The 21,057-nt window shown below is 42.0% G+C and overlaps 1 protein-coding gene across 3 annotated transcripts in view; it reads left to right on the top strand.

Annotated features, from left to right (window-relative positions):
• Window positions 1–8,359: 8,359 nt before the first annotated feature.
• LOC307161655 (NACHT, LRR and PYD domains-containing protein 12-like) overlaps window positions 8,360–21,057 on the top strand; it is a 222,789-nt gene continuing 210,091 nt past the window's right edge. Inside the window, exons 1-2 of one of the 3 annotated variants that reach the window (XM_079876522.1) lie at window positions 8,360–8,431; window positions 9,714–9,842. In XM_079876522.1, coding sequence (XP_079732648.1) covers window positions 9,784–9,842 — 59 coding nt within the window. In that variant the 5' untranslated portion in view covers window positions 8,360–8,431; window positions 9,714–9,783. Of the gene's footprint in view, window positions 8,432–8,596; window positions 8,890–9,713; window positions 9,843–21,057 lie in introns of those variants that run through there. The other 2 variants (XM_079876521.1, XM_079876520.1) reach the window with 2 other exon arrangements.

Below are 21,057 nucleotides of genomic sequence, written 5' to 3' on the forward strand. Positions count from 1 at the left end.
CTAGGTGTCACTAGTGAGCAATGCTGAATGAAGCTTCGAGTAATGAACCTTTGGGTGAAGCAATGGGCTGCGCCTGCGAGGTCTCAGTGGTTCAGGAAGCCTCATTTTGCCATCACTAGCCATAGCTCAACCACATATGGTTCTCATGTGTTCGTTGTTATCTGGGCCATATACCTCAAAATCAGTTGTGAACCAAGTGAGCATTTCCCACAGATTTTAAAGTTATGGCAAAACAAATATGGCTACAATTTGGCCCATATCTGTTCAGCCCATAGACTGTAAAAAAATATGGACGTAGTATCCGTGACGTCACCCGTAGGTTTCTGAAGACCGTTTTTGAAGCCTAAAGTGGGCGGAGCCGGCCGTCGCCATCTTGGCCTCGCGTCACTCCCGGATAACAGAAAATGGGCAAAGAGGCGGGGCGTGAGTGGAGCTCAGGAGCCTGTCTATCTGAAATCACCACCTAGCTCGACGTGATCGAGTTAGCTCATATACTGTCGGTTAGCTCAGGCTGGGGAGGTAATGCTATAACGTTATGCTGCTTACAGTACCAAGTCGCGACTGCACAGGGCCTCGCGCTATAGTGACAGTTGATGATGTAAAGCCAATTAAAAGTTCCTATTTTTGCCCTTCGAAATATTATAGTTAAAAGACATGGCTACAAGTGAGACTGTGTATCGTGATTCTGTACTATTCTGCTAGTTGAACACTCTTGAGTGTGTGTGTGACAGTGATTTGTGCATACATCTCGAGGCTACGACTTTGCATCGCGTGGCCATGACGTATGATGTCGTTACCTCAACAAAATGATCTCGTGGCCACGACTTAATATGACGTTCCCACGAGATATTATGACGTTCCCACGACTTAATATGACGTTCCCACGAGATATTATGACGTTCCCACGACTTAATACGTTCCCACGAGTTTATATGTTGTGGCCACGACAAAAATAAGTGAACCGAACATGTCCCCTCCCGGTCACCGTAATATCCAGAGGCAGAACAACAGTGAGTGACTGCTGCTAGCGTAACTCTGTGGTTGAATGAGATTGTGATTGAAAAAGTCCCTTTCACACTTTGGTGGTGGTGGTGCGTCGCCCGATCGCCCTAATGAAGAAACCGCCGCTTCATATGGGAAGACTGATGCGCCGGACCGAGTCGGAGGACTAAAGGCCTCATTATACTTCTGCGTCGGACCTACGCCAGAGCCTATACGCCGTAGGCAACGTGCTGGTTTTAATTTATACTTCTGTGTCGTTGTCCGCGTTGACGCGCACCTAGGGAGCATGTGAAACCCCGAGGGAGGGGTTCTGGCAGACCAATCACAGCGCTTGTGTCCGCGTAGAATTGACGCGTTGTTACATTTTTGGAGAGGTGCACGTCAGGGTACGCCGTAGGGTACGCGTGCTACACACAGCCTGTCGACGTAGCTACGGCGGCAGTTCGACGCAGAAGTATAATGCCGGTTTCACACTGCATGCATTAGCAGAGCGTAAAGGCCTCATTATACTTCTGCGTCGGACCTACGCCGGAGCCTATACGTAGCCTAGCTACGGCGGCAGTTCGACGCAGAAGTATAAAACAGGCTTAAGCAGCGCAGGAGCAGTGCATATGGTGAGCAGGAGCAGGACACGCGCGTTTTGCTTTCACACTGGCAGCGTTTGTCACGCGCGCCTGAACTGCGGGTTTTGTACAGACAGAGTACTCTATAATGGATAAGTTGGCATTGCTTTATTTCATTTTCAAATACATTTAAGAGAAAATACTTGTCAAGAAGCTTATTTTATTAATAATTTCATTTATATAACTTTTAGTTCATCTTTGTTTTTATTGTTCGGGCAACGGACATTTGTTTTCTTTTTAAATTGTTTTTGGTCATTTGATTGACTGTTTAAAACACAATAGATATCATCAATGCGCTTTTTGGGTAAAACTGCGGTGTATTTTGGCCATGATCAATGCATTGTCACTTTAATTCAGCGTAAGCGGCACGTTAAAAATAGACTGGGCGCCGAAACTATCGCGGCACTGCTGTTCCTGCTCTGCTCCTGCTACGCGCTGCCGCGCCGCTTCTGCGTGCGGTGTGAATGCACTGTGCATTCACACCGCAAGCAGAAGCGGTATGCACTCATTGAATAACATGGATGCCGAAAAAAATACGCGCTGCTCACGCGCCACTGACGCTTGCGGTGTGAAACCGGCGTGAGATTTCGGTCAGAATTCTGCGCGCGCAAGATCACATTTTGAGCGCGCAAAAGGGCATTTCGCACGCGCGTTAACTGAGTTTTGCGGAGAAATGTTCGTCTCGCAGATAAGAAAATATTGCGAGCGAACGAAAATCAATTTTGCATTTAAAATAAGTATTTGGATGTGCGCGGACGTTCTCTTTCGCGTGTGCAAAGTTTCACTTTCTTGCTCCTTTCATACCAGCCGTGAGCGCTCTCTAAGCCCAGACGGCTCGCTTGCTGCTCAAGCAGCTCAACACAACCCAGCGTTACAATATGCCATAATTCCAGCCAATCAGAGATCATGAGACTGCTAAATTCTGATTGACTGGCTTGAAAACCAATCACAAGACTCCCTGCATCACCGACTGCGGAAGAGAACTAGTGCAGTTGAGTAAAGTTGGCAGTAAATTCACAGATTCGATTGTTTTATAACCATCAGGACAGCAGTGATGGGTGAATTTGGCAACAATACAGTGAATTACAGTGAAGTTATTAAATATTTTTCATAAAAATCATAAAAAAATCACAAATGTACAATTGTACAACTTAAAATATATTTTCCCCAAAATAGCCTAAGTGTTGTTGTATAACCATCAGGACAGCAGTGATGTGTGAACTGAATTTAGCAACAATTTCAGCCGCGCGTGACAAACGCTGCCAGTGTGAAAGCAAAACGCGCGTGTCCTGCTCCTGCTCACCATACGCTCTGCTCCTGCGCTGCTTACGCTCTGCTAATGCGTGCAGTGTGAAACCGGCGTACGGCCTATTAACGCCGGTTTCACACTGCACGCATTAGCAGAGCGTAAGCAGCGCAGGAGCAGTGTATATGGTGAGCGGGAGCAGGACACGAGCGTTTTGCTTTCACACAGCGTTTGTCACGCGCGGCTGAACCGCGGCGTGTGTATAGACAGAGTCTATAATCAGGGTAAGTTGGCATTGCTTTATTTCGTTTTCAAATACATTTAGGATAAAAGACTTGTCAAGAAGCTTATTTTATTAATCATTTAATTTATATAACTTTTGGTTCGTCTTTGTTTTTATTGTTCGGGCAATAAGTTTGTTTTTGGACATTTGTTTTGATTGACTGTTTAAAACACAATAGATATCATCAATGCGCTTTTTGGGTAAAACTGCGGTGTATTTTGGCCATGATCAATGCATTGTCACTTTAATTCAGTGTACGCGGCGCAGCAAAAATAGACCAGGCGCCGAAACGATCGCTGCACTGCTGCTCCTGCTCTGCTCCTGCTACGCGCTGCCGCGCCGCCTCTGCGTGCGGTGTGAATGCACTCATTGAATAACATGGACGCCGAAATAAATACGCGCTGCTCACGCGCCGCTGACGCTTGCGGTGTGAAACCGGCGTTACGCCGGTTTCACACTGCATGCATTAGCAGAGCGTAAGCAGCGCAGGAGCAGTGCATATGGTGAGCAGGAGCAGGACACGAGCGTTTTGCTTTCACACTGGCAGCGTTTGTCACGCGCGGCTGAACCGCAGCGTGTGTATAGACAGAGTACTCTATAATCAGGGTAAGTTGGCATTGCTTTATTTCGTTTTCAAATACATTTAAGAGAAAAGACTTGTCAAGAAGCTTATTTTATTAATCATTTCATTTATATAACTTTTGATTCGTCTTTGTTTTTATTGTTCGGGCAACAAGTTTGTTTTTGGACATTTGTTTTCTTTTTAAATTGCTGTTGGTCATTTGAGTGACTGTTTAAAACACAATAGATATCATCAATGCGCTTTTGGGGTAAAACTGCGGTGTATTTTGGCCTTGATCAATGCGTGTCACTTTAATTCAGCGTAAGCGGCGCGTTAAAAATAGACTGGGCGCCGAAACTATCGCCGCACTGCTGTTCCTGCTCTGCTCCTGCTACGCGCTGCCGCGCCGCTTCTGCGTGCGGTGTGAATGCACTCATTGATTAACATGGACGCCGAAAAAAATACGCGCTGCTCACGCGCCGCTGACGCTTGCGGTGTGACGCCGGTTTCACACCGCAAGCGTCAGCGGCGCGTGAGCAGCGCGTATTTTTTTCGGCGTCCATGTTAATCAATGAGTGCATTCACACCGCACGCAGAAGCAGCGCGGCAGCGCGTAGCAGGAGCAGAGCAGGAACAGCAGTGCGGCGATAGTTTCGGCGCCCAGTCTATTTTTAACGCGCCGCTTACGCTGAATTAAAGTGACACGCATTGATCAAGGCCAAAATACACCGCAGTTTTACCCCAAAAGCGCATTGATGATATCTATTGTGTTTTAAACAGTCACTCAAATGACCAACAGCAATTTAAAAAGAAAACAAATGTCCAAAAACAAACTTGTTGCCCGAACAATAAAAACAAGACAAACCAAAAGTTATATAAATGAAATGATTAATAAAATAAGCTTCTTGACAAGTCTTTTCTCTTAAATGTATTTGAAAACGAAATAAAGCAATGCCAACTTACCCTGATTATAGAGAGTACTCTGTCTATACACGCTGCGGTTCAGCCGCGCGTGACAAACGCTGCTAGTGTGAAAGCAAAACGCTCCTGTCCTGCTCCTGCTCACCATATGCACTGCTCCTGCGCTGCTTACGCTCTGCTATCGCGTGCAGTGTGAAACCGGCGTAAAACCGGCGTTACGCCGGTTTCACGCCGGTTTCACACCGCAAGCGTCAGCGGCGCGTGAGCAGCGCGTATTTTTTTCGGCGTCCATGTTAATCAATGAGTGCATTCACACCGCACGCAGAAGCGGCGCGGCAGCGCGTAGCAGGAGCAGAGCAGGAACAGCAGTGCGGCGATAGTTTCGGCGCCCAGTCTATTTTTAACGCGCCGCTTACGCTGAATTAAAGTGACACGCATTGATCAAGGCCAAAATACACCGCAGTTTTACCCCAAAAGCGCATTGATGATATCTATTGTGTTTTAAACAGTCACTCAAATGACCAACAGCAATTTAAAAAGAAAACAAATGTCCAAAAACAAACTTGTTGCCCGAACAATAAAAACAAAGACGAATCAAAAGTTATATAAATGAAATGATTAATAAAATAAGCTTCTTGACAAGTCTTTTCTCTTAAATGTATTTGAAAACGAAATAAAGCAATGCCAACTTACCCTGATTATAGAGAGTACTCTGTCTATACACGCTGCGGTTCAGCCGCGCGTGACAAACGCTGCTAGTGTGAAAGCAAAACGCTCCTGTCCTGCTCCTGCTCACCATATGCACTGCTCCTGCGCTGCTTACGCTCTGCTATCGCGTGCAGTGTGAAACCGGCGTAAAACCGGCGTTACGCCGGTTTCACGCCGGTTTCACACCGCAAGCGTCAGCGGCGCGTGAGCAGCGCGTATTTTTTTCGGCGTCCATGTTAATCAATGAGTGCATTCACACCGCACGCAGAAGCGGCGCGGCAGCGCGTAGCAGGAGCAGAGCAGGAACAGCAGTGCGGCGATAGTTTCGGCGCCCAGTCTATTTTTAACGCGCCGCTTACGCTGAATTAAAGTGACACGCATTGATCAAGGCCAAAATACACCGCAGTTTTACCCCAAAAGCGCATTGATGATATCTATTGTGTTTTAAACAGTCACTCAAATGACCAACAGCAATTTAAAAAGAAAACAAATGTCCAAAAACAAACTTGTTGCCCGAACAATAAAAACAAAGACGAATCAAAAGTTATATAAATGAAATGATTAATAAAATAAGCTTCTTGACAAGTCTTTTCTCTTAAATGTATTTGAAAACGAAATAAAGCAATGCCAACTTACCCTGATTATAGAGTACTCTGTCTATACACACGCCGCGGTTCAGCCGCGCGTGACAAACGCTGCTAGTGTGAAAGCAAAACGCTCCTGTCCTGCTCCCGCTCACCATATGCACTGCTCCTGCGCTGCTTACGCTCTGCTATCGCGTGCAGTGTGAAACCGGCGTCACACCGCAAGCGTCAGCGGCGCGTGAGCAGCGCGTATTTTTTTCGGCGTCCATGTTAATCAATGAGTGCATTCACACCGCACGCAGAAGCGGCGCGGCAGCGCGTAGCAGGAGCAGAGCAGGAACAGCAGTGCGGCGATAGTTTCGGCGCCCAGTCTATTTTTAACGCGCCGCTTACGCTGAATTAAAGTGACACGCATTGATCAAGGCCAAAATACACCGCAGTTTTACCCCAAAAGCGCATTGATGATATCTATTGTGTTTTAAACAGTCACTCAAATGACCAACAGCAATTTAAAAAGAAAACAAATGTCCAAAAACAAACTTGTTGCCCGAACAATAAAAACAAAGACGAATCAAAAGTTATATAAATGAAATGAGTAATAAAATAAGCTTCTTGACAAGTCTTTTCTCTTAAATGTATTTGTAAACGAAATAAAGCAATGCCAACTTACCCTGATTATAGAGTACTCTGTCTATACACACGCTGCGGTTCAGCCGCGCGTGACAAACGCTGCCAGTGTGAAAGCAAAACGCTCGTGTCCTGCTCCTGCTCACCATATGCACTGCTCCTGCGCTGCTTACGCTCTGCTAATGCATGCAGTGTGAAACCGGCGTTACGGTGCGTGTCCACTGGCACGGTGTGAGCGGAGCGGAGCGAGCGTTTTCAATTCATTCCTATGGAAGTTGAGCTTCACGCTCGCGCAGTGCATTTTGGGATTGCCAGCGGACCGGAGAAAGCGTTGAGAGCGACCGAGAGCGTCAAAAGGTTGGGCAGTTCTCGACTTTATGCAAATATCAAGCGAAAAACGCGGTCGGCAGCCAATTGCTGTGAGGTTCGGGAAGTGACGTCTGTTTTGAGAGTTTAAAAATATGCAAATTGTGCCGGAGTTTATGCTGGATTTAGTGCGTAAATAATTTTGTTTACAAATTAGACGCTTTGCAGTTGTTATGTATGTTAAATATTTTATTTTGGATGTGTTCATTGTGATTACATTGGCTGGGTTTATAAAAGTTTATAAAATTGAAAGGATATCTTTGCTTGGTGCATTTGGAAACAAAGCTTGTCTATTTCTAGAAATAAAACTCCGCTCAGTGCCGCTGGCAACGCTGTAACGTCTGCTTTGGGCTGTGCCTGACGCCGGTTTCACACTGCACGCGATAGCAGAGCGTGAGCAGAGCAGGAGCAGTGCGTATGGTGAGCAGGAGCAGGACACGCGCGTTTTGCTTTCACACTGGCAGCGTTTGTCACGCGCGGCTGAACCGCGGGTTGTGTACAGACAGAGTACTCTATAATGGATAAGTTGGCATTGCTTTATTTCGTTTTCAAATACATTTAAGAGAAAGGACTTGTCAAGAAGCTTATTTTATTAATCATTTCATTTATATAACTTTTGGTTCATCTTTGTTTTTATTATTCGGGCAACAAGTTTGTTTTTGGACATTTGTTTTCTTTTTAAATTGCTGTTGGTCATTTGATTGACTGTTTAAAACACAATAGATATCATCAATGTGCTTTTTGGGTAAAACTGCTGTATTTTGGCCATCAATGCATTGTCACTTTAATTCAGCGTAAGCGGCGCAGCAAAAATAGACTCGGCGCCGAAACCCCCGCTGCACTGCTGTTCACGCGACGCTCCTGCTGGACGCTCACGCGCTGCTCCTGCTCCCGGTGTGAATGCACTCATTGATTAACATGGACGCCGAAAAAAATACGCGCTGCTCACGCTCTGCTATCGCGTGCAGTGTGAAACCGGCGTGAGTGTGTTTAATCTAAGTTTTTTCCAACACACGGACAGTATAATCATCAGCGATGCACGCGATTACATTTAGAAATAGAAGCTTTTCCAAATGCACCAAGCATATCCTTTCAGTTTTATAAACTTTTACAAACCCAGCCAATATAATCACAATGAACACGTCCAAATTAAAATCTTTAACACATAACAACTGCAAAGCGTCTAATTTGTAAACAAAATGATTTACGCACTAAATCCAGCATAAACTCCAGCACAATTTGCATATTTTTAAACTCTCAAAACAGTCACATCCCGAACATCACAGCAGTTGGCTGCCGACCGCGTTTTTGTAGTATTTCAAATTAATGGTTTTAAAATAGTATTAGTAAAAAATAAATAAAAAATAAAAAAAAAAGAAAAGAAAAAAATCACTCATTTTGGCGCCCCTATGGATGACATTTGCCTATTCCGCCTATACCGCGGGCCGGCCCGTTCTACACGCGGTCCGCTCGCTAGAGTTTCCTTTATCTTGTGTGCGTTCAAGAGAAGTAAGTGTGTTTGTTATATCTTATGCTTATATGCTTCTAACATCTCGTTTCTTGTCTTTAGTGTGAGAATTTGAGTTTTTAGCTGTTACTGGTCCATTCTATTATAACTGCGTTATCTTCAGAAGTGCGCGAGTCCGGAGCAAGTGTAAAACACACGAACAAGAGGAAAGCGAAAGTAACAACACAAACAGAAATACCAACCTCTGATACCTAAACCTGTCGCTCACTGGGTTTGATTTGATCTATGTTCCAGAAAACACTTCTGATGTCAATTTAGCACAATGCCTACCAAATCTAATAACACTCGCGATCATAAATGTGTTTAATCCACAATCCATCGAGACCAGCAAGAGATTCTGAGAACGACGCGCGCGGACTGACAACACTTTTCTTAATTGCTTAAGCGTTACTGAGTTTAAAATACTTATAAATTCTCTTCTTAGTGGACAAGACTGCAAGTAAGTTTAATACATTCTCCATTAAAGTCATTTGTAATTATGCGTCATATTGTATATTAAGCGTGATTTAAATGTGAAGTTACAGAAGGCTCTTCTGACACTCCGAACAGACGAAGAATCTGCCAGAAATTACAATCTTTTGAAGTTAAAACACAAAAAGTTTTATTGAGAAAGGGTTATTGAAAACGATTATGTTTCTGAAAGTTTTCTCCCATTTCCTCTTCAGTTGGCTGTTGATTTTGTGATGTGAAATCGAAAGTATTTTTGAAGCAGACATTTACAGTAGACAGACAGATGAAGCCTAACGTCATTGAACAATAATCTGATATTATTAAACTGAATATTTCTGTTCATATATAGCAATTATGATTAGTAGTTATACAGTATGTCTATGTCTATTATAATTCCGGTTACTTTTACTTAATCAGTTATTTTAGGATCATTTGAAAGTAATGAATTCAACCACCATTGTGAACTTGAAGTAATGATTAAATGACAAATGATTCAACAATTAATAAAGATTGGGTTAATATGATTGTAAAATGATAGTATACTGTAATAGAGAATATAACAAATTGGGTTCAGTTTTCCCAACACAGTATAAATTTCTGTTCCTGAATGAATTAATATTTAGAGTCAGTTAAACTCATTAAACAATCAGAAATGATTAAGACCATTCGGTTATTTTACATGGCAATATATTTGTCTGTAACTCACTTTATTAGATTGTTTTTGCTGTTGCTGTTGTTGATGATAACTCAGCATTCTTCATTATTGTCTTAAATAAGATGTTCTTCATCTGTGTAAAATGGTGTCATCTCCAGGTGATGCTGAAGGATTGAGTGTTTCCAGAAACCAGTGCTGATCAGTTTTCAGTGTCAGTTTAGCTGCAGTATGTCAGAGGAAAGAGGAAAGGACTCTCTCTCTCAGATGAGTCTCTCAGAGAAACACAGGTAAGACTGTGTCTGTTTTCATCAGTTTAAACTCCACTGGACTTTGTGTTTCCCTGTCAATAACAAAACTTTAAGCATTGTTCTATATATGCAAATGCTTTAAACAACTTCAATTTTGAACTTCTTAAATTAACACTGACATTGTCTATAAAGCCCTGTTTGCTCTATAGAAAATATCACAGTTAATAATTTGTTAATAACCTTTGTAAGGCCCGATATATTGGTCCAATCTCCGGTTCGCCAATACACGGGGAAGGTATCACGTGTTCCTGTCCTTTTCTCATGCGAAGTATTGGTTGGTTAAATGCAATATATTTATCATATATTTACTCGTTAATTCATCTGACTCCATAAATGAAAGGTTTAAATAATATCTGTGCCTCACTAAAAGTGAGCGAATGTTGGACTATTCCTTTTAACCATTAAATGAGCAATGTCAAAATCATTTAGAATAATCCCACGTAACAATTTAATATTTCAGATATCAGAGATCAATTCCACAATCAATTCAAATATCTAGAACATGATTATACAATGGTTACACCAAAGAATCTTACCCAGCTTGTACCTGAGATAGAGAGAGAGAAGAGAGAGAGAGAGAGAGAGAGAGAGAGAGAGAGAGAGAGAGAGAGAGAGAGAGAGAGAGAGAGAGAGAGAGAGAGCGAACCTAACCAGTCTGCGTCCACCAGAAAAGAGAGCGAGCGAGCCCCAAAACACCTTCCTTTGTTTCCTTGACCAGGTGACATGGGGGTGGGGAAACCGCCCTCAAATGGCTTAACCAGTTTTCCCTAAACTTCTATAAACCTTATTACCTTTTATCTTATCTATCTGGATATGAGATATCTGTACCACTCACTTTGAGACATTTCAAATGACACCAAAAACATACCAGTCAATCATAAACATTTACATTAAACCATGTTCTTTTGTGAGTTCTTTGTTGTTTCTGGGAGGAAGTCAGGCTGTATGGGGAGGTCGAATGCTAATTAGCCAGCAAGGCCCTTTTGTCTCAGATCAGGGCCCCAACCAGTATTTTCAGTCTTACAGATCCCTCCTTGATCCCGTGGGTCAAATTCTGATGAACACTTACGGGGTCACAGTAAGACGTTTGTTATAATCCTTGAAGATGTAGCACAAAAATTGTCTTTGCAATGTTGGCATCTGTAGAAGCTCAGTGAGCTCAGTGTTCACCTGCAGAACACCTGTTCACAGAACACCTGTTCTCACCAGTGCATAGCTTGAGTCCAACAGGTGGATGAATACATTCAGGTTCTCTTCCTGCAATCCTGTGACGTGAGCAAAGTTCATAGAGTCAATCTGGACCTTTAGTGACTTGTTCAGTTGACGTGTCATTCCATCATGGGGAAACTTCCGCTTCCCTGGCACCTTCTCCACGATGATGATCTGACCCTTCTTGACCAACCCTGTCACCTCCAGCGGTACGGTGGTCTGGGCAGACCTCAGTGGACGAAGGGGTTCTCCTTGGTTCACACTGCTTTGTGTGAGACACCTGAAAAGCATCTTAAATGTCCGCTTCACGATTGAGCACATATGGACTTACAGTCGTAACAGTAAGGGTAAAATCTTTCCGTGGCAGGGGCAGCTGCCACTGGCGCCTGTCACTCGACCTGCCACCACTATACGCGCCTGCCACTCGACCTGCCGCGCCTGTCACTCGACCTGCCACCGCTATACGCGCCTGTCACTCGACCTGCCACCGCTATACGCGCCTGTCACTCGACCTGCCACCGCTATACGCGCCTGTCACTCGACCTGCCACCGCTATACGCGCCTGTCACTCGACCTGCCGCGCCTGTCACTCGACCTGCCACCGCTATATGCGCCTGTCACTCGACCTGCCACCGTTATATGCGCCTGTCACTCGACCTGCCACCACTATACGCGCCTGCCACTCACCTGCCGCGCCTGTCACTCGACCTGCCACCGCTATATGCGCCTGTCACTCGACCTGCCGCGCCTGTCACTCGACCTGCCACCGCTATACGCGGCTGTCCCGCGACCTGCCACCGCTATACGCGCCTGTCACTCGACCTGCCACAGCTATACGCGCCTGTCCCGCTTTCTGCCACCGCTATACGCGCATGTCACTCGACCTGCCACCGCTATACGCGCCTGTCCCGCTTTCTGCCACCGCTATACGCGCCTGTCCCTCGACCTGCCACATCTACACGCGCCTGTCCCGCGACCTGCCACCGCTATACGCGCCTGTCCCTCGACCTGCCACAGCTACACGCGCCTGTCCCGCGACCTGCCATCGCTATACGCGCCTGTCACTCGACCTGCCACCGCTATACGCGCCTGTCCCGCGACCTGCCACCGCTATACGCGCCTGTCCCGCGACCCGTCGCGGCTATACTCGTCTGTCAGTCGACCCGTCACGGCTATACTCGCCTGTCCCGCTTTCTGTCACGGTTATACTCGCCTGTCTCGCGACCCGTCACGTCTATATGGGGCTGTCCCGCGACCCGTCACGGCTATACTCGCCTGTCCCGCGACCTGTCATGGCTATACTCGCCTGTCACTCGACCTGTCACGGCCAGGGGCGGCTCCAGAGAATTTTTAACATGTGCTGAGGGGGTGCTAGATCGCTGAGGGGGTGCTAGATCATTGACTGGGGGAGCTGCCTAATTATAGGCTATATATATATATATATATATATATATATATATATATATATATATATATATATATAGGCTACATACATAAGCTTGTTTCCGCCACAGAATAAAACATTTTAAAAGATAATTGCGACTTTATTTCTCAGAATTGCGAGATATAAAGTCAGAATTGCGTGAAATAAAGTCGCAATTGCGTGTTATAAAGTCAGAATTGCGAGATATAAAGTCAGAATTGCGTGAAATAAAGTCGCAATTGCGTCTTATGAAGTCAGAATTCTGACTTTTTTTCTCGCAAAATGCTATACTATATCACGCAATTCTGACTTTATAACACGCAATTGTGAGTTTATATCTCGCAATTATGACATTTTTTCTTAGAATTGTGAGATATAAACTCACAATTGTGAGATATAAAGTCCAATTCTAAGGGGAAAAAAGACGGACTTTTTTGTCTTTTTTACCTCAGAATAGTTTATATCTTTGTTTAATAATTCTGACTTTAACACGCAATTGCGACTTTATATCATGCAATTCTGACTTTATATCTCGCAATTGCGACTTTATTTCTCAGAATTGTGACTTTATTTCACACAATTCTGACTTCATATGTCGCAATTCTGAGAAAAAAAGTCACAATGCTGACTTGATATATCGCAATTGTGAGAAAAAAAGTCAGAATTGTGAGATAAAAAGTCGCAATTATTATTATTTATTTATTATTTAGTGGCGGAAACAAGCTTCCATATAAATGAGCAAAACTTGCCCACTAAATATTTAGCTATAATAGGCCTATTCAATTATTTTAATGACCACAATTAAAGTTTTAATTTTATTAAATTGAACAAGCGCAATATTCAGCATTCAATCAAATAGAAAAGATGTTTTATTAATAATAATGTTATTTCAACATAATATCTCGTTATTCCGACATAATATGTGTGCGTGCAACAAGCAAGATGGGCATTTGTAAATCCGGTGATGCGTGCATTGATTTTTATTAATAAACTAGTGTTTTCTGGCAGTGCATGTTGGCTGCAAAGATGAAGTTGACGATCGCCATATTTGTAGTGAACGCGCCAATACAGAGAAATGCACATAATGGATTACATAATCACAGAGTAGCCTTTTTCTTTTCGTTTTGAATTATTTCGTTTAAAGACATTTCAAGCTTGGTGTATTTGATGTATTTCTCATGTCTATGTGAGGCATACACTGAGTTTAGTTAAGTTAGGATGAGATGCGCTCCAGTTCACGTGCAATGCAAGTGACTGCATGGGCGCCTCCATGATTATATTGTCCCTTCTTATTTATTAAATCCAGGCAATTGGTTGATGAAAAATTGATTAAAATTAAGATACAATTTATACAAAACGAAATTCACTTTAAAGAAAGGTTTTCTACAAAACAAAACTTAATAAAGTAGTCAAAATCATGTCTGACCCGCTCCATGTCTCTCGATATATATTGCACATCCTCTTACTTGTGCTGTTCACTTTTCATAAATCAACGTAAATGGAACAAAAAATAATACTATAATATTTTAACAAATATGAAACTAAATGCGCTTATTTAATGGCTACAACAGTATAGTAGGCCTACATCTGTATTTGTACAAATTGCTGCATATTCATTTAATTCTGAACTGAGCACACACGAAAGGCATTTGTTCAAATCAAGTTCATGGATAATTGTGCGTGCATTTATTAATCATTATGATACTAAAATCATAACAAAGTAGGATATGCTATGTACAAAAAATCAGATGAGCCCAGAATATGAACGCAAAGTTTAATTACACGTTAAGCATTTTCCTCCCATAGAAAAACATTAAGAACGCTTAATGTGGCTTAATGCAGATTAGAATGTCCCCTTATTATGTCGAAATAACGAGATATTATGTCGAAATAATATATTATGTCGAAATAACGACTTATCATGTCGAAATAAGACTTCTTAATAAATAATAAATTAATAATAATAATAATACCAATAATAATATTGATAATGATGATAATAATAATAATTAATATAGTAATAATAATCATTGCTATATCAAGCCAACCTCAAAGCATGCTATCTTAAGGTAAACTTGCACTAGCTAATGTTGGACTACTGAGACGTTAGTCACGGCCAAGCTATTTCATTGTAGCCTATTTTGTAATTCAAAGGATATTCAAAATATTTCAAGACAGTGCCACCTTCTGGTCAAAAGTTATACATATTTTCCAAAAATGTTGATAACTTTTGAATAAATCTGCCTATTGTAATGCCACTGGTAAGGTTTGTCACTGTCACCTCACTCTGACCACATCACATCGATTTCGTAACTGCGCCACCTATTGGTCGACAATGATATAGGCTACCATTTAACCATAAGTTAGGCTACTGTTTGATTTTTCAGCCATTTGCCCAAAATCCTCCAAAAAGTGTTTAATTGCTGCAATGGTTGCAGTTGGTCTGACACTCCCAGCAATGTTGGCATGTCTTGTCTGCTTTTCAAATCTAACCTAAAGAGTGTTAGATTGTAATGAAAAAAAACAAAACAAAAAAACATTAAAAATCGGGATGCGTTTTCCAGGTCATCTTTGTTTTTTTTAACAGTAGCCTAACTTCGGGTCACGTGACAGGCACAAACAGTGGTTCGACTTCGAGTGAGAGGCGCATTTAACACTCATGGGACGCAAGGCAGATGCATTACGCCGGTTTCACACCGCAAGCGTCAGCGGCGCGTGAGCAGCGCGTATTTTTTTCGGCGTCCATGTTAATCAATGAGTGCATTCACACCGCACGCAGAAGCGGCGCGGCAGCGCGTAGCAGGAGCAGAGCAGGAACAGCAGTGCGGCGATAGTTTCGGCGCCCAGTCTATTTTTAACGCGCCGCTTACGCTGAATTAAAGTGACACGCATTGATCAAGGCCAAAATACACCGCAGTTTTACCCCAAAAGCGCATTGATGATATCTATTGTGTTTTAAACAGTCACTCAAATGACCAACAGCAATTTAAAAAGAAAACAAATGTCCAAAAACACACTTGTTGCCCGAACAATAAAAACAAAGACGAATCAAAAGTTATATAAATGAAATGATTAATAAAATAAGCTTCTTGACAAGTCTTTTCTCTTAAATGTATTTGAAAACGAAATAAAGCAATGCCAACTTACCCTGATTATAGAGGGGTAGAGTGGGGGAAAACGCTCCCCTGGGGTAAAACGCCCCCCACCTGTTTTTCTCAAAATAACCACTAAAAGTAGTCAATATACATTTTTACTGTTGCTATGCACTACGTTGATAACGGGGATATACAAATCTCTATGGAGAAGCTGACACCAGCGACATATTTGAAGAGAAGAGGATTACATGGTAAATGGTATAATTTTCAGATATTAGTAAACAAGTGTTTAAGAGAATATTGTTCTGCATGATATCACAGTGATGTATGATAGATGAATAGTGAAGTCTGTAGTTTGAGATCATATGTTATTTATAAGGAATATAATTATATTTAAAAAATTAAACATTTTTTTAAAAAGTCATAGCTTGTGGGGTAAAACGCCCCCTACGCTGAGGGGTAAAACGCCCCCCCTGGGAGCATAGTTTCTCTCTATCATAATTACTATAATAAAATATTTCTGTCTATCAAATCCTTTGTTTTACACTTAATGCAGTATAACTAGGTGGTAAAATCAAAATATTTGAACAAAACATAAAAAAATTACCTCAAGTGAACATTAACTAGCTAGCTTGCTAGCAAAGTTAGCTCACTGATGGAAGGTAGTTAAATTTGGCTATTCTGGACATTGCTGAAATAAATATTAATATATATACATGTTTATACATTACTTGCCTTTTACTTTTAGAGATTAAAAACTATTTTCTGTTAATTTTGCTGTTGATCTATGAAGCAAACTGGTTGGTAAGAAAGGGGGCATTTTACCCCACCTTGGGGGGCGTTTTACCCCACCGCTGGGGCAAAACGCCCCCTTTGTACAAAAATATTTTCAGTCAAAATGCTAATTAATTATGAAGGCTGAGCAATTTTAATATTTGGTGAATAACTCCTGCCATAGTCACTCAAAACCGGGATGGCAATTCTAGTCACATTTATGTTTTGTTTCACTGTAATGTCACATTTTCCTTAAGGGGGGCGTTTTCCCCCACTCTACCCTACTCTGTCTATACACACGCTGCGGTTCAGCCGCGCGTGACAAACGCTGCCAGTGTGAAAGCAAAACGCTCGTGTCCTGCTCCTGCTCACCATATGCACTGCTCCTGCGCTGCTTACGCTCTGCTAATGCATGCAGTGTGAAACCGGCGTAAAGCTGTGACGGATCGAGTGGTAAGCGCATAGCCATGACGGGTCACGGGACAGCCGCGTATAGCCGTGACGGGTCGCGGGACAGCCGCGTATAGCCGTGACGGGTCGCGGGACAGGCGCGTATAGCCGTGACGGGTCGCGGGACAGCCGCGTATAGCCGTGACGGGTCGCGGGACAGGCGCGTATAGCCGTGACGGGTCGCGGGACAGCCGGGTATAGCCGTGACGGGTCGCGGGACAGGCGCGTATAGCGGTGGCAGGTCGCGGGACAGGCGCGTATAGCGGTGGCAGGTCGCGGGACAGGCGCGTATAGCGGTGGCAGGTCGCGGGACAGGCGCGTATAGCGGTGGCAGGTCGCGGGACAGGCGCGTATAGCGGTGGCAGGTCGAGTGACAGGCGCATATAGCGGTGGCAGGTCGAGTGACAGGCGCCAGTGGCAGCTGCCCCTGCCACGGAAAGATTTTACTCCCTCTCAGTCATAAGGAAGTGCATAGGAATACATAATGCAATAAAGCAAAATCATGTCATGTTCAATGTAAAATACCATGTTCATGTCAGCAAATGTGAGTGGTACATTTGGTCTCATTAATTATCTGATTTTTAATTACCATGCCAATAGTACTCCTATAGGGGGTCAAGGAAGGACAAAGGAAGATCTTACAAGCTCTTACCCTGTTTCTAGAAACATTTAAATAAATGGCATTCTATCAAAACAACCAGTGCTGGGTTAAAACAACATTTCATTTTGGTGTAACCAAACATAGAGATTCAATTGAATTGATGTCCAAAAACATTGTTGCGAGTAAAATGGACAATATACAAATAAGCAGAAATCAAAATAAGTTTCAGAAATTAAAATCAAAATAAGTTTTAGAAATGTTTTTCTGAATTATTCAAAGGAAAAAATGCAGAGTTTCAGAAATTAAAATCAAAAATAAGTTTCAGAAATGTTTGTATGAACTATTCAAAGGAAAAAATGCAGAAATCAAAATGAGTTTCAGAAATTAAAATCAAAAATAAGTTTCAGAAATGTTTTTCTGAATTACTCAAAGGAAAAATACAGAAATCAAAATAGGTTTCAGAAATGCAGCAAGAGGTCAGTGTAAACCAATCAATGGTTTTGTGTGTTTGTGTTTAATTTTTTAGAATGTCAGAGTGTGTTTTTGTCTGTGAGAGTGTTTTTGTGTGTGTGTGTGTGTGTGTGTGTGTGTGTGTGTGTGTGTGTGTGTGTGTGTGTGTGTGTGTCTGTGAGAGAGTGTGTTTGAGAGTGTGTGTGTATTGATCTGGCTAAGTCACAGTCGATGACAGAGTTGAATTGTACATTTTTTGTACTTGATTGAATTTGTATTTATCCATTTTAATTCTGTTTCTGTTATTAGTAGGTATGTTGAGAAATCAGGGGCCCTCTGATCTTTCAACTCCCACCAACAATCATGGAGTTTGAAATTTAATGGCAGGTCTGCCTTAGAATTTGTCTTGATTTGTGACTGTAGCCATTCAGTTGTCCATGTGTGTTGCGGTGTTCTCCCATTAGTTGGCAGTGTGTTGTGAACAGCGTATGCTATTCTCTGTGTGTCTGTTAGACCATGATCATGAGATCAGCTCCTGTGTGTGTGAAGCTATCTGGATCTGTTAGTGTGAAGATGGACAATGGATCTTTAGTGAAGTGACACTTTTGGACTCTATGTCATCTTTATCTTCTTATGACGTGTGATTTTCAGTCTTGATCGACTTAATCTATTCTAGGTGGTGATGCTGTGAGGGTATAGTGATGGAGGTGTGTGTTCAGTGTTCATGTCTAGGAGATGGGTGGAATATAATCTATAACAATTGTGTTGCAAATTTAGTTCCAGTTCTAAACTGGGAGGCCATATTTATGCAGTGATGTATAATTGTGAGATGTGAACGGCCTCTTGTAATGTCTTTTCACCCATCTCCCGAGTCTCAGGTTATGTTCTAACAATTCCGCTGTCCTGGATTAGTTCCAGGTGAGCATCTTGGCATCCGTCTTCTCAGGAATTTGCAGAAGTAAGCCTGAGACAGGAAACAGAGGAGAGCGAACCACAGACAATTCCAATATTTCACAAACATTACATTCAGACGTGTGGAATTCTTTTACTTGTTCCATTATCATGTCAATTGCAATTTTAATTCCAGATGTCACATGAAACCGAGTTTCATTGACCAAGTCTGAATTGTTGCTGTTGTCTCAGTGTGTACACCTGAAGCTGCTTTTCCAGTTCAGCCTTCAGTCTGCTGCATGTGCAATGCTCATTGCTTTCTCTCATTACAGCCAGATCTCTGAGTTGTCTGGTTAGCATTTGCGGTTTATGGTGTCGTTCACACATTTTAGTTAGTGCAGATATTTTTTGACCTGCAAAAAAAACTGTGGTACTTTTTAGCATTTCACACCCTCCTTGTAAATTTACTTCTCTGATTGATTAGATTTTAGTTGTTGCACAATTTTGGTTTGCTATTACCTGTGCCACACAATTCTAGCCGTGTACCGCCCCTTTTTGGCACTGGGTAGCACACAAATGAAATTCTGTTTCAGAAATTCCATTTTAGTGACGAAAGTCACCCTTCTCCAATTATTGTCCTGCTCGGCGAGTGTAATATAATGTTTATTATAATTTAAGTTATAATATAATTATAAGATCTACATTCGCTGTTTCTCTTATTTCTTTTCTAGGTTTCAAATACATTTTCTTCTCATTTAGTCTTTTAAATGGCCATTTTAACGTTTGGTTATTCTATTTACTCTTACTTTATATTTTTCCGTTTATAGACAAGGAAAACTATATTGCTCCGAGTTCCTTACCCAGGTCTCCGACACAAGTGGCCAGTCCCGAAGATCAGGAGCAGAGGCAGTTGGCTAATTCTCTAGGATTTTGCCGAACACGCACAACAATCAAAGAGACTTTTTCATAGCCCCCTTGGGTGCCCTTCAAGATCTTAATTCAATTGTTTTACTTTAGTAGGTTTTGGCTCTGAATTAATCAAGCCTGTACATTTATCTAAAGTAACATTAAATTAGAAAAGAAGACATCGGAACACATCCACCCACCCAAGTCGCCAGCAAAACTCCCTGATATCAGTTGTTAACCGTCGTTAACCTCTGACGCAGCTTGTGGCAATATACGAATCCGTTAATCTATTTTGGAAAAAACAAATCTCAGAGTAATTCAGAATACATTCAAACATAACAATATTTAGTTCTCTGAAGCCTTAAATATAACATTAGCCTTAAATGCAGCATGGCTTTAGCATTTAGCTTTAGCCTTGAGCATCTTGAAAGCAACATGGACAATAGCATTTAGCGTTAGCCTTGATTGCAGCATGGCTTTAGCATTTAGCATTAGCCTTGAGCGTTTTGTAAACAGCATGGACAATAGCATTTAGCGTTATCCTTGATTGCAGCATGGCTTTAGCATTTAGCATTAGCCCTTGAGGGTTTTGAAAACAACATGGACAATCGCATTTAGCATTATCCTTGATATTTGAGTTTTAGCCTGTAAATTATATCATCTTGTTTTCCCAAAATTTTCTTTCCATAAACAATGCATCGGTCTGCCTTTTTATTTATAAAATCACGTGTTTTCCGATCGTTTACAAACTTAGACTTGTCTTTCTGTTGTTTGCTCATTGTCATCAAGTGTTGCTAGTGTTTTAACAAAGCCAACACAACAATGGCCAGAAAACATGCGGCTGATTTTTAAAACTTTTAGGCTTTACATTTTCAGCTCTTCATCGAGTTATTAATTATTTGGAAGATGTTATTCTCACTTTAGGTTTCGTTTCTTGTTGCTTAGGCAAAACAAGGAGATCTTTAAAATCGAATCATTCTTCATCTGGCTGCCACATCAAACATTTCTTGAACATTTCTAAAATGCAAAGAAAATTAACTTACCACAACCGCTGAAGAAAGAGATGATTTTCAAACCTCTTGTTGATTTTAAGATCCCAATACTTGCTGAAAAGGACGTTTTCTCGTGAAACTGTTTTGATCTGTTTTGAGATCACGTCGAGGTCACCATTTTTGTAAGGCCCGATATATTGGTCCAATCTCCGGTTCGCCAATACACGGGGAAGGTATCACGTGTTCCTGTCCTTTTCTCATGCGAAGTATTGGTTGGTTAAATGCAATATATTTATCATATATTTACTCGTTAATTCATCTGACTCCATAAATGAAAGGTTTAAATAATATCTGTGCCTCACTAAAAGTGAGCGAATGTTGGACTATTCCTTTTAACCATTAA

The sequence above is a fragment of the Squalius cephalus genome, assembly GCF_949319135.1.
Source record: "Squalius cephalus genome assembly, chromosome: 7".
NCBI lineage: Eukaryota > Metazoa > Chordata > Actinopteri > Cypriniformes > Leuciscidae > Squalius > Squalius cephalus.